The sequence below is a fragment of the Anguilla anguilla genome, chromosome 3, assembly GCF_013347855.1.
Source record: "Anguilla anguilla isolate fAngAng1 chromosome 3, fAngAng1.pri, whole genome shotgun sequence".
Lineage (NCBI taxonomy): Eukaryota > Metazoa > Chordata > Actinopteri > Anguilliformes > Anguillidae > Anguilla > Anguilla anguilla.
Window position 1 is genome coordinate 63,925,685 of NC_049203.1, and position 14,555 is coordinate 63,940,239.

At 50.9% G+C, this 14,555-nt stretch overlaps 1 protein-coding gene across 3 annotated transcripts in view; it reads left to right on the forward strand.

Annotated features, from left to right (window-relative positions):
* The window catches only part of aff2 (AF4/FMR2 family, member 2), a 176,879-nt gene that overhangs the window by 145,876 nt on the left and 16,448 nt on the right, over positions 1 to 14,555 (forward strand). For all 3 annotated transcript variants that reach the window (XM_035409111.1, XM_035409112.1, XM_035409114.1), the window contains exons 10-11: positions 11,560 to 11,719; positions 13,406 to 14,434. In XM_035409111.1, coding sequence (XP_035265002.1) covers positions 11,560 to 11,719; positions 13,406 to 14,434 — 1,189 coding nt within the window. The remainder of the gene's footprint in view (positions 1 to 11,559; positions 11,720 to 13,405; positions 14,435 to 14,555) is intronic.

Genomic DNA, 14,555 nt, shown 5'->3' on the forward strand with positions numbered 1-14,555 from the left:
AATCTGTAGGCAGCGTTTTGATTGTTATCCGCGCGTGTGAAGGCAGCGGTAATTGGTATTATTAGCGGTGCGGGTTAGCGCTTCATCGCGGGTTAGCGGGGGGGACCAGGCTGCGCGGCGGCGGGATGGCGGGGATAGGTGCGCGGGTGCAGCGGCTCCATCCGGATAATTGAGCTTCATTAGCCGCGGAGTGCTCCGCCGCCGCGGTCCGGGGTCAGGCGTGTTTGCGCTAATGCGCCGCGTCACCGCGGCGACCGCTGCAGGCTCGAGTGGCGCGGGCCGTGCGCTGGACGGCGGCAGCCTTCTTTAGTGTGTGTCTGTGTGTGAGTGTGTGTGAGTGTGTGTGTGTGTGTGTGTGTGTGTGCGTGGGTGTGCGTGTGTGTGAGTGTGTGTGTGTGCATGTGAGTGTGTGTGCGTGTGTGTGTGTGTGTGTGTGTGTGTGTGAGTGTGTGTGTGTGTGTGTGTGTGTGTGTGCATGTGAGTATGTGTGCGTGTGAGTGTTTGTCTATGTGTATGTGTGCGTGTGCGCACGTCTGTGTGTGCGTGTGTGTGTGTGTATGTGTGTGAGTGTGTGTCTATGTGTATGTGTGTGTGCGCACGTGTGTGTGTGTGTGTGCGTGTACACGTGTGTGTAGAATGCACACAATGTGCTGAGACAACCCGGGCGGCCTCTGCTCCCAGACAATCAGATTAATTGGAGCCAAGGCCATTAATAGCCCAGAAAGCATTTACTGCTTCTGCAGAAAGAGCAATACCATAACCTTGTCATCCTTGGACCTTGTTTACAAGAGCTAAGTGTGTGTGTGGGGTGGGGGGGGGGGTGGGAGGGTGGTGGTGGTGGTGGGGGGGACACACTCTCTTTGACCTCTGTCTGCATCTCTCTTGGCCACTTTGACATTTCACGTGGGGGCTTCGCAGTGTGTCATCGCAAGACCACAGTTCTCTACAGGTCTGTCCAGATGTCTCGGCTAGCACGGGCGGCTACTGTTTCTCCTGGGCACAGGTCACGTGACCTGCGGCCTTCTGAAAGTGGTCGATCCCGGGTGCCCTGAAGGTCATGGAAGTCAGGGCCACCCAAGCGGCTGCTCGTCAGAAGCTCCTGTTCAATATCACAGTGTCACTCCAAAAGCGTTATCTCTGATTGGCCCGATACACTGTGTGCCTTGACCTATCGGTGCGCTCCATTATGATGTAAACACAGTGCTGGAACCACTGGGGTTGTGTGCTGTGGAGTGCAGTACTTCTGATGGAGGTGTGCAGGAAGATGCCCCTGTCAACCAGACAGATGTGAAGGCAATTAGATGGGAAACAGAGCTTTTAAACTCAACTCAGCTCAAGCCAGGCGCCGAGCATATTTACACATTATTTACTTATTTATTTATTTCTGCGCAGATTTAATCTCCCTCGAATTGATGTTGTCTCGATCTCTGTCGGAACCCCGTTTAATAGCTTCCCTTTTTCATTTTTGCCTCAATATTTTATGCAGTGTTATTTTTGAAAAATAAACGCTTCGCTTATTAGCGTCATTAGCAATAATCCATACTCGCACCCTCCCCCCCCCCCACACCCCCCGCCCCTCTCCCCTGCCCAACCAGCCCATTTCCCAGGGAATCGTTATTGTTGGCCCCCTAGATAATGACATTTCATGAATTGAGCTGGAGCGTTTACAAGCGGTAAACACAAGCCGCAGCCCGGAGCTGGCTGGAGCGGGAACGCTTCCAGCGGCGGCTAACACGCCGCCGCTAACGCTATTCATCCTGAGCCGCGCTTTTCCTGTAAGATATACAGGGCAGGGATAACGGCCGTGATTAATGTCAAATTCTAAAGGCAGCCTCGACACAGTAATGAAGGAGGCGATTAATGAGCAGAATAATGGCGCCTGGTACCTGGCGCTCGAGCACCTCGGGATAAGTAATGGATCAAAACTTCATTTACCGATGAAATTTCGACCCGGCTTTACGGTCCCCTAAAACAAGACGTAAGCTGGGAAATGCCTTTGAAATGTAAATAGATGGAGATCCAGACGCTACCTAGGGAGGGCTGAGCCTCACCTCGGAGCTGAACTGACGGCTTGGATTGCGGTGGTTCTGACGCATTCAAATTCAAACAAATGATTATTTTTGCTGTTGTTGTTCTTTCTGTTGTTGTTGCGAGGCCCCTAAGAATGCAAAAATTTGAATATTTGAATTGTGAATATATTTTTTTTAAATTCGCAATAAATAAATAAAATGACTCATTCAGCCTCTGGGACCAAACCCAGGTGTCTGCTGGGCGTCTCATTTCCACCTCCGTCTCCAGCTGCCTCAATGTGTCCAGGAGTCGCAGCATACAAATGGCTGCTTCATTAGGTTCTTTTGGGCGTCTGGGAGGAGCGTGTCAGCGTTTGGATGGATTGTGTTTACGCCTCCCGCGCTGCAGAGGGCAGTCTGATTTAGGGATACCCGTGACTCAGCAGTAATCCCTGCCATTTCCTGGTGTCCCTGGCATTCTGTGGTCCCGCACAATAAAATGTCCAGTGTTAATTAATCTCTAATGAAGTACTTATGAGTCCAGTAGGTAGAGTCGAGTAGAGTTGATTTAACACTGAACGTTTTCCAGCGTGGGACCCGTGACATAGCCATGCCTGTGCATAGCATGGGTGTCACCTGCCATCAAGGTCAATTAAGGGTCAATTAACTAATCCAATCTAAACAATTTAGTTGTTTGCCACTTGCACCTGCTTCATTTGACACCATTTTAAAATGGGCCTCTGTACCAGTTCATTATAGTATTCGGTCTGTATTCATTTATGTTAAATGATATACAGTAATAATTGGATATGCCCACACACACATACATTGACACACGCATACACAGACACCACTCACTCTTTGCAGGATACTAATAATATACCTGGGGTATACTGCGGAGCTCTCTAATTATTTGAGCAGTGGGCTCCAGAGTGTGGCATGCGTTCTGCAAGCCTTTGCATTGGTAATGAGCGCTTTAGCCTTTCAACAATGACGGTTTGTCTCACATCACAAAAAAAAGAACTGCACGTAAAATGGAATTTCAAGCAAACGACAGCCGTGGGCATGTTTTACGATCTAATTAAACAACTCACGGTGGCGGACTGGACCAGGTTAGTCATCATCCCGTGTCATGTGACAGACGAGCTCTCCCCACGACTGCCCGTGAGAGAAACACACGGCTAGGTGGCCTTTAAAGGTTTAATGAGCGTAAAATTGCGCGTTAAACACCGTGCGGAGAATCCACAAACCGGCCTCGCGCTCTCGCGCATGATATCTGTCCGGGAAACCGACGCACACGCTGACAGGAAGTCGGCCCCTCTCTCAGGACATCTTTAAGGCAGGAGGTCTTCCTGGTGTGGAAACACCGCGGCTGCCTCCGTCAGACCTGGGGGGTCAGGCGTTAGGGCTCAGCCCTAGACCGTAATCGGAAACGGAACAGCGCCCTGTGACCCGGGTCCTGGCCCCGCGGCGGGAAACCTGACCCGGCCCGGCTGCAGCAAAGGCACACGGTCGCTATGGACACGAGGATTACTGTCTCAGCTCTCTCCTGCCTCTTGACAGGGCAAAATAAACCGCGGGGTGATTTGACAGGGACCTTAACGTGGACTTTACCCGAACACAGGAAATGGGTCATTTTAGATTTCTACTGAAGTGAAATATTTTGTGTGTTCTTTTTTTTTTCTTTAACCAGGAAGGTTACCAGGCTGAACAGATGTTATTGGTAAAGAGACATTTCCTTCTCTGCCCTGAAGGAGTTTTTGACTTTCCTCATGGGTTTGTGGAATGAGAAAAATCTTCTAATACAAATATTTATTTAAATTCTCTCTCGCCTGTGATTGTTGTTAGACCAAAGCTAGTAATGGTAGTAATGGCGACCAAAATCCTGTGATACTACATCAAACACAGCTCTTATTACGGCAATACAAAGAGTATAATGATATAATATGAGATATTTAGAATCTAGAAGCCTATAAAATTTGACTTAAAACAAAATAATTTGCACTGTTTTTTAAAAATAATTCTTTATTGTATTCTATTTTCCACGGACAGTCTGCGCTCGCTGCTGTGTCCTTCTGGAGCGTGAGACGGGATGTGTTTCACGAGGCGCCGGCGCGATGTGGGATCTGATAGAGCGCGGAGCGGAGAGGGGCGAGCCCGGCGCCGACGCTCCATCATAACAAATAAGAGGCTTCCGCGGGGGTCGTGTTTCGGTGATGAATTTTTTTTTTTTTTTCTCTCCGGCCAGCCTTTTTTTTTTTTTTTTTTTTTAAATCTACCGCGGCCGTCCCGGGGCCCGGCGAAAATGAAGTGCGGGAGCGCCCTGTCCGGCGGAGCCGCGGGCCTCCCGGTGAATTAGGACGCCGCCGAAGCCGAGCTATCGATCACGGGCGACTCCGCCCGACGTAATGAGCTTTTCCTAAACGTCCGCCGGTCGCGGTGCCTCGCTCCCCGGGGGGCCTCCCGCTGAAACCCGCGGAAGCCTTCGGCGGGGCGGCGTTTGCGTGATCGCCATGGCGGCGGCGGCCCTGACGCTCAACGCCACGCGCTTCCAGTGCGCAGGCCCCCTCGATAATTTAATCAATTAGGAGCTCTGATGAATTTGAGGGCGGAGGGGGAAAGCGCGCGTTATCGCCCTGGAGACGGGCGCCAGGTTGTCCTTCGGGCTGATTTATAACGATAACGGAGCGCGCGGCGTGCTGAAGATCATTTAATAACGCGGCGGGGGCCGGGGCGAGGACGGCTGAATTATGGATGGCGCCCCTCCAGCGCCTCCTTCTTCCTCTCTCTCTCTTCTCTCTCTGTCTCGTTCTCTCCGTCCGTCTCTCTTCCACCCGCGCGCCGCGTGCTGCCGATGTGACGATGAGCGGCGCTGTCCCCGGGTCCGCCGGCCTCTGCGTGTGAATATGATAATGCGCGCGTTTGTAAGACCGGGGATTTTACGCCAAAGACGTCTGGCTGGCGGTTCCTGCACAGCGGTGCTGAGCTGGGAAACGGGAGTTAAGACGCAGAGTATGTGATGGAGGGAATAGAATAAAAAAAGGAGAGGGAGAAAGAGAGAGAGAGAAAGAAAGGGAGAGGGTGAGAGAGAGAGAAAGAGCACAACATGGGTTCCAGTCTCCTCAGACTGCCAGAGAATTTATTCGTCTATAATTAAGGGTCAAACTTTATTGAAGAGTAAGAAAAAAAAAGAAGAAAAAGAAAAAAAAAAAGACAGCGGTCGCCCTTGGATATTGTAACCGAGGGGATAACAGAATGTTAATGCAACCTGTTCAGGGCTGTGCGCAGCGTTAGATGTTTAAATGATTAGAAATCGCAAACAAGCGAAAGGCGAGCCGGGCGGACGGGGAGGCGGCCTTGGCGGGTCTGGCGCGGGGACGCCGCGGGTCTCGGGTGACCCGGGCCGCCGACGGTTTGGCAGCCGCCGCGGAGTTGGCCGGAGCGGGCCGGCCGAGCGCTTGCGGAGACGCCGTAATGAGGGTCTCTTCAAACGCTGCCAGCTTTGGCTTCCTTCCTTCCTTTCTTTCTTTCTATTTTTTTTTCTCTTTTTTTCTTCTTCCCGCTGACCGACGCCCCCTTCGCCCCGCCATCAGGCCGGCAAATAGGAGCACGAAAGCGCCGATCGATGCCGCCGCGTCCCCACGGCAACGGTGTGCCAGGTTGTTGTTGGGTCGCGACCCCTGATGATCTACCAGGATGCACCTCACCTCTCTGTCTCTCGCTTCTTTTATCCACATTTCCCAAGAGTGGTGCTGTAGGACAGTACGGCCAACTGTGCCTCCATCCCTCCTGTCTAACCGTACTTGCCTGGAAAAAAATTTTCTGTGACTCGACATTGAATATTTATGGTGTAAATAGAACTAAACGCTTATTTATTTATATAGTTTATTTATTCATCTGCTTTTTTCAGGAAAGCTCTGAGTGGTTCTGCCTCTGCAGTGACTAAATAAGGTTTCAGGCTGTTTTCTGTGCCAAGCGGGGAGTATAAATAATGTGATGATCAGCGAGAAAGTTATGACTGAGCTAAGCTGATTCTTCATTAATTCAAAGTGAATTGAGGCTTTGATTAGAGGTTTTTACTGAAAGAAGAAGGCCCAGAGTAATTAACAGAGTTTAAGCTGGCTTATATGTCAGGTGTGTGTGCGTACAAGCGTGTGTGTGTGTGTGTGTGTGTGTTTGTGTTAGAGAGTTTTTTGGGATTTCCGCAGTAACACATATACCTTCTTGTAAAAAAAAGACAAAAAATAAGCTTAATGAAATGGATACTGAAATAAAATGAATTATAGCATAAATGGTTCCCTGTCACCCATATCAACTCTTCTAGTAATAGCTATAAATTGAAGGTTTTCATGAGAGGCTAAATTATACTGTAGCTACATTTTAAGAACCTAAATAAGCAGAGTAATGAGGATTTATTAATGGAGTTGAAGTTAAAGTGAGCAAAACATTGAAGGCCTAACATAATGTAGTCATACCCTCCCACCTGAGGAATTTGACTTGGTAGATAATTGTTAAAAATATTGAAATTGTTTTAGATTTGAAAAAAAAAAAGTAACTTCTCTGTTGGCAAACTCACGATACAGTATCTCTGTGGGTTTTGGGCTGTTGATTGGTCCTTATTAAACAAGTCCAGTATTCCATGCTTGTAAGAGCAGCATGTTTGCTTTTATACTCATGTAACCAACATCGGCAGAATTCAGTCGTAAATGTATATAAATGTACCGGAGTATACACTCAGCTCTTTTTGTTAAGACCTAAAGACCTGGACTACATTTCAGGAGCAAAACGGGTTATGAGACTGTCTGTAATAAGTCCGAATTGTCTTCCTCCTCTCAGCCCTGCTGTACATGAGTGTGCTTGAGCTCTTTCCTGTTAAAATTGCAAATTGTGGTCACTGAGCTGTGTTGTGTGGCCATAAATTAGCCAGACGGTATCTTATATATCTCATATACTGTTTGAAATTGTCACCGCAGCTATCCATCATATGGCTAATCATTAAAACTGAGCATGTTTTGAGGCCGTCTTTGCCAAGAGAACATCAGCCCTTTGCGACCGGGTCCCGTAGCGAAGCCGAATCCATTCTTCGGGCTTTATTTATTCCATAGCCACTTCGGCTGCTACTCTCGGGCATCTGTTACTTTTAACGGATGCCGTTCCATCGCCGTCGCCATTTTTCACGTAAGCAGACGGAATCGTCATTATCGTCGGAGTTTCACGGAGACATGTGTTAATTGGGCCTGTATGCTAATGAGCAGTGGGAAAGTTTTGATTTAGCACCCTTTTGCCTCCCTCCCCCTCTTCTATCTACGCCCCCCCCCCCCACAACCCGAAGTCTCACTGCTGCCATGGATCAGTGCTGTTCATTGGTGGGGGCGTGGGGGGGGGGGGTCATTTCCTCCCTTCCCTACCAGTGTGTGAACAGAACACCACTTATAGGAAGACACGCAACATGTTTTGGGCTCAGAAAAACCATTAATTATGAATGCCACTGCTCTGTTTGCTCAGATTAGTCCACGCCAATATCACCACGTTTCTGCGCTGTGTTGAAATCTGGGACATTTCTTTATCAGTTAATTAATTTATTAATATTTGGCTGCACCTGTGATCTGACACTTTTTTTGTTTCTTTTTGATTGAAATGCAAATGAACCTCACATGCGTTCATCTTTATGAGCTCTGTTGCTCTGTTGCTTCCGTCTTTCCGCTCTCTGATTCGCCCACAGCCATTACCACCTTGCACCTTTCTCGTGTCTCTAGATGGTGTTAAACAGGTGTGGGCTTGTGTGGTACTTGGATGGGAGACCTCTTTGGGAAAGCAAGTTGTTTCTGGAACGCTGTATTTGTTGATGGGCCTATAGGAGGCACTCTTCCATTTGGACCAACCAGAAAAAAAACTGCCATAAACATTTACAATAAAGTGTAGCATTAATTAATCTGCCTGATTAAAAGTACCGGTGAATATGAAATATTATTTCTTCATGGTGATTTCTGAAAAAGTGTGGCCTTAAAAGGGTAAATAATTATTCTGCGGGCAAAACATGTCAAATTAAAAGCGCATTACTGTTCAGCGATTGCACTTATGGTGGGAGCCAAACGAGCAGACACAGCGGGGTCCCCTGGATGGAGCCTGCAAACCCCTGCTGTAGAAACTGCAGTCTTTCTGATGAGATGCTAAACTGAGCTCTTGACTTACTGTAACAGTAAATACAGTGCAGTAAAAAAAAAAAAACGATTTCGGTGCTACATAAAAAACCTTCTCTGGAAAAATTGCCTTCCTCAGGAACAGCTCTTTTGTTTTCATTTTTTAGTACGGCCACACAGGGTTTTTTGAACCAACTTTATTAGTCACAGAGTTAGGAGACATTTACAGTCGCATACTAGAGCTGTCCCGTGTAAAATGTGTGTAAGAAAAAAATCTAAACAGAGGACCAAAAATACAATGCAACATATACAAAGATTTTACATGACACTGAGGGCAAGTCACAAGTGCACCACGGTATGGCAAGTCCGTAGCATGTGTTTGTGTTCCCTCCTCCTGCACTATATCATTGATCAGGCAGCCGCTCACTTTGTGATTTCACCTCCTGAATTCATCGAAGCGGGAGCTAGCTTTATGGCTCGGGGGTGGGGGGGGGTCGGAGCGGGGCGGGGGCGGGGGTGGGCGTGGGATTGGGGGGCGCTCCGTGGATCGACCCCTTTTTTTATCGCTGCCTTTGAGAAAGGCCACGTAATGCTGTATGATGGGGATAAACAAGGGTGAGGTAGCTGTGGGGGGGGGGGGGGGGGTATGTGAGGCTGTGGAGCGGAGAACCCTCCGGAAAACACGGAGAAAAGAGAGAGAGCTGTAAGGAGACGTTGATGGAAGCTGGAAGCCGACGGGGCACTCCGGGGCGAAGGCCCGAATCTGCCACGGAGGCGTGAGAAGGAAGAGGCTGCTGCTCCAAGCCGGCCTATCAGTGTTTTTCAATGCGCTTATGGAGGGATTTTATCAGCTGTCAGTCACATGGGAAGTGTAGTCCTGAAAGGAAAAGGGACCTCGCCCAAGCTGCTGGTTTCCTCCGCCCGTAGCTTTCGCCACGGTAACGGAGTAAGTGGCACACAGTGTTCACACGCACTTACAGTGCCCCCCCCCCCCCCCCCGCTTTATTATTCCTTGGCTGCTTACGCCATCGGGGGAATTGGCTTTGTTTTGAAAGCCCCGCCTCCCCTGTGTATTAAAATGAGATCATACGGCGTCTCTGGCCTTCGTCCCAGACAGCGGCCAGTGGAGGGCGGGGGGGGAGGGGGGGGTGGGGGGGTGGGGGGGGGGAGGTGGGGTGGGGTGGGGAGGGGGGTACTTGGAGGGTGGGTGGAGACGAGACGCCAAGGCGGTGCCACACTCAGCGGGCACTGCCAGGGCTGTGGCAGAGGTGTGTGTATGTGTGTGTGTGTGTGTGTGTGTGTGTGTGCCTTAGGGGAGGTGTTCTCCTGTGTCTTTAATCATTAACCCAAACTCCTTTACAGTCTCCACTGCTCCTTCGGCGCTTACCGCCCTGATGCAGTTGTCAGGCTGCGCCCCTCCGCCATTAAAAGTTCAAATACGGGTGACTGGGGTCTCTGCGCTCGGCGGGGGGGCGGGGTGGGGGCAGGGGGGTGTCTGAAGAACTGGCGGAGATCACTGAACACCGAACTGAACGTACGCCGTGTCCAGGAACTCGCTTGCGTAACTGTAATTTTTACATATTACATATTTACACAGCTGCTTGCCTGCTGATGCAATCCAGGTTAAGTGCTGCGCTCCAGGCTTCAGCAGCAGAGCAGAGCGCCCGGCAGAGATCTGAACGCTCGCCCTCAAAGCCCCTGGCCCCAGCCTCTGCACTGCACTACACTGCCAGGAGTCATAATAGAGTGGCACCAACCCAAGAATATGAAGAACAAGTTTACTTTATAAGTGTTTCCGGCTGGACCGCAACAGCGGGGCCAGCCCTACAAACGCGAATGTCTGCGACTGAGTGAGTTGAGCGATGAAGTTACGCCGTTGGTCGGCCGAGTTATGAAGTCACACCATTGGTCGGCCGGATGAAGTGTGTTAGGTCCAGCCATGTGCTAGGTTTTAACCCGGTCTTGTTTTATTTTTTTTTTATAGGATTCTGGCTTCTTCCAGTTATAAACATAATTATTAAAAAGATGGTGAAGTCCAGACCACAACTCTCAGCATAATAACTCTCTCTCGCTGCAACATTGTCACTTTGGTGCTCCGATGTAGAGGGGGAAAAAAACACAAAAAAAAAACCGCATGACCTTTTGGAGATGTGTTTAATTTTCTCCCCTCTCGTGTTTGTCTCCCGTGCAACGCAATCGGAGCTCTTAGTTACCGAGGGCTGTTGTGGAAATGAGAGTTTTATTGGATTAGATAGCCCTGGCCTTTCCGGATCCAGTAAATAAATCAAGGCCGCGCGCGAGGGAGAGCGCGCTCTGACACGTCCGGCGCGCGGAAGAATAACTACGCGGGTGGGGGGGGGCAAAGCAAACCGCCTCGTTGGGGACCATTCATCACCGGGCGGCTCGGCCGCCACGCTCCAGACACCTTCGGCCGGCTTCCGCGCCTTTTCTCCAAAAACCCGCGCGGTGGCACCTAATTATTTTTCATAACTAGTTTTTTTTCCTCCTCGCGTGCCGTGCGCTGTAGAATGTGCTGCCGGCAACAAAAAAAAAAAAAAGAGAAAAAAAGAAAACGCGAACAACACAGGGTATAATCAGTGAATGCATTAGTTTTATGGAATAAGTGGTTCCGTAATAGCTTATGCGATTTACATACTTAGTTTAATAGCGGTGTTTGAAAAAGAGAAGATGACGACTTCGGCAGAACTCTGGCCGTTTTTCGCGCAGTGTTTGATTTACAGTACGGTCGCGGCGAATGACACGTGTTCTCAGTGAGTCAAAGACAGCTCCAGCTTGTTTATTCCTCAGCTGGTGCACCAGGGGGCGGAGCTGGCAGCTGACACCCTGTGATTGACAGCTGTGGCCTCTTGGCAGCGGAGAGAGTGTTGCTGGGAGCGGGTAGAGACTGAGCAGTCTGTCTCGGCGCTGGCCGAATCTTGGCTGGGCTGTGTGTGTGTGTGTGTGTGTGTGTGTGTGTGTGCGTGCGCCTGGAGAACAAAAAACTGTTCTCCTGGCTTTTCGAAAAATAAGCACCACAGTTCCAGCGGTACAATCAATACATCATTCAGCCGGTGTGTCGTGTCCTCACGGCGGTCCCAGAAAGCTCATATTGGGTGTTCCTTCGCATGGCAGAACCCCCTGATCCCGGGTGACGAGCTGTAGGTGGCTGAAATTTTTCATGTTACACATTTGCACAGCTGGATATTGACTGAAGGAGCTCGGGGGTGAGCAGCTGTGCCCCGCACGGAATTGCATCCAGCACAGCGCTCTGAACGGCCGTTCCACACTGCCGGACCATCCATATGTAGTGTTAACCCAATCAGGAATTAGAATTTGCAATGTAGGAATGTTGAGCAACGCCGCCATGGTGACTCAATTTTTTAATGGGTCCTGTTCCTGTTTCCCCGCAGTCTCCCCGGGCCCGTAGTTCGGACCGGAGAGCCCGGTCACTCCAGCGGCGCCTCGGGAAGCTCCAGCGAATCGGAAAGCAGCTCGGAGTCGGACTCGGACAGCGAGAGCAGCTCCAGCGACAGCGAGTGCAACGGCGCCTCCCGAACCGCCACGCCCGAGGTAGACCCCGCCCCCGCCCCCTTGCCCCCCTGCCCCGCGCCCCCGCATGCTTCACAAAATCACCGCCAGTAGAACACTCTGTATAGATAGATAGACTATTTATCATCCTCCAAGAGATTTGTCTTCATTGTCAGTTCACCTACAATACGCATACACAAAGCCCAAAGTAACATTTCCACATATGGTTTGCATCACACACATTCAACCAGCATCCTTGTGTACATTCAGCAAGTGCGACTTGTTTACACGCATACGCAGGTGCGACATATTGGGTACATTTCGAACGTGGGTGTTTGTTCAGCGCTAATATGCTTGGTCACGGATGCACATTGCTGATTTAATGCATCCCGATGCCAAAAAGAGATTGAAACTTGAACATAACACGAGCTGCTAATGTATTTGCTTAATGCTACATTTTCTAATTTTCTCAGAACAACCCACAAGGGCATTTAAAAGCCTAGATAGCACTTAATTTATTCACACAAGGGGAGTCGTATATGTACCTTTACTTTGACTTACCATTGCAAGAAATACGCGGAGACGTAGAGAGAGAGAAAGTTGGAGCCGTGTGGTAATTTCTTTCCTCCACAAGACTTGGAGAGAAGAGCCCTGCACTGAAGGCATGTCTGAAGAGTTCTCCTGAAAACTTAATTAGCTTCTTTGGAGCCACACCATGGTGGTTTTTTTGCGCTGAGCATGTTCCACTTCAGTAAACAGTTCTTACCGAGGCTCTCCCAAGGCCCCGGAGTGCAGAGCCGCCGTCTCTCAAACCGAGGTCGGCCAATCAGATGCCTCCTGCTCCTCGGGTCGGGAATGCGCTCGTCTGTTCGAAATTTCGCCCCTTCTTGAAAAATTTAACTTTACCGGCGATTTTTATTTTAACAGTCCGAGAAGCCTCAGAGTGTCTCAGCCCCACTGATTTGTCAGTTTTTTTACGGAGTTCATTATTGTCGTTAGGGGGTCCCTTTGACTCCAAATTCTCCATTTCACATTGTAATGACCAAAAAAACCCTGCTGCCAAGCCGAGGCGGCGTAAATTCAGGCTCTGCGGAGTGAAATAGTGTGGAAGATTACCTTTTATGGGCCCTTGCATCTGATTGAATCGCGCGCTAACCAAGCTTTACGGCTGGCCGTTTTAATGGAGCCCTGCTCTCTCCCGCTCATTCTCTTCTGCTACTTTTCTCAATGATTTGCTAGCATTTAGCAAATCGTTCAGGACAGTCTTTATGATTTCATTTGAGAGATTTATCCCTCACCGCGAAGCATAATGCCACACAACAAATGATGTGTGGTAAAGTGATTGATGGGGACCCTTCATGCGTGCTTTTCAGGTGCCTGAGCACCACTGGTGTGAAGGCGTTCTTAAATATGGCCGCTGGTGGCTTCGCCCGTGGTGTTCTCTTTGTGTTTTTTGTTTTTTTAAAGCCTAATTTATCCACACGCTCTCTTACCCCGGTTCTCCAAGGCCTCGGTTTGATGAATTGCGGCCCTTAACTTTGACTAACCGTTAAAAGTGTTACTCGCCAAAATGCCAAACTTTGTTTGTGTAGACAAAAAGTAAATACTTCAGCTGAAATGCAATGTTCCGCGGTTTTAGGAGATTCATTTGTTTTTTTTATAGACTCGGGTTCCAGGTTCCAATGTTTCCCTCTAACACTTTGATCAATATCTTCCCCATTTCCACAGCCTGAGCCTCCGTCTACGAACAAGTGGCAGTTGGACAAGTGGCTAAATAAAGTGAATCCGCACAACAAGGCCCTGATCAACACCCAGCCAGAGAGCCATGTGCTCGGAGGTGCCCAGCCTGAGGACGGCCAGGCCGCGGAGGCCCAGGGAACGGGCAAGGGCAAGGCGGGCGTCCCGCTGGCACCGCCGGACGCCAAGGACCGGGCGCTGCTCAGCCCCGTCCGGGAGAAGGCCAAGCCCAGGACCGGCCAGAAGGCCCCCGAGGGCAAGAGCGCCAAAGTCAAATCCCCCGCCAGCGCGGAGCTGGCCCCGCCGAGGCGCAGCACGGGCAAGAAGCAGCCCAAGAAGGTGGAGCGCTCCTCCAGCACCGAGGAGCACGGCAGCTGGCCCAAACCTGGCAACCCCAGCGTCACGCCCAAGGAGAAGGAGCCTCCGCCTCCGGACCCGCCCAAACCCAGGAGCAGGGGCGCGGGCAGCAAGACCGCCCCCAGGAAGGAGCCCCGCCCCCCTCCTGCGCCCGCCCCTGCCCCGGCCCCCGTCCAGGACAAGAAGAAACACCGGGGGCCCAGCAAGATCACCCCCAAATCCAAGGAGTTCATCGAGACGGAGTCGTCGTCCTCCGAGTGCCACTCGGACCCCGAGGAGCTCCTGAAGGCCCCGCCCCTGTGCCCGGGCCCGGGGGGCCTGGGGCTCCTCAAAGCCAAGGACTGCAACAGCAACGTCCTGAGCGTGTGCAGCCTGGCCAGCAGCAGCGGCGCCTCCATCCCGGACCCCCTGGAGGACCCCCTCCTCTCGCCCATCCCCGTCGTCCAGAGCGAGCTGCTGTCCCCCCTCAGGGACCTGGACGAGATCAAGTCACTGTGGGTCAAGATCGAGCTCAGCCTCCTGTCCCGGGTCCCCGGGCGGGACCCCCCCGAGCTGCCCCCGGTCAAGGCGGAGCCCCGGGACGCCGGCGCCAAGCACCGGCGGCAGTCTCCGGCCTCCACCCCCGCCGAAAAGCCGCCCAGCAAATCCAAGAGGAAACACAAGGCAAGAGCGCCTTCGCGCACCGCCTCTGCGTCGGGCTGACCACTCCGGCCTGCAGACGTATCTGCCTCAGAGCTTAACGGTGACTGTGGTTTGACGGCTTCTGTTTGTGATGTTTCCCCTA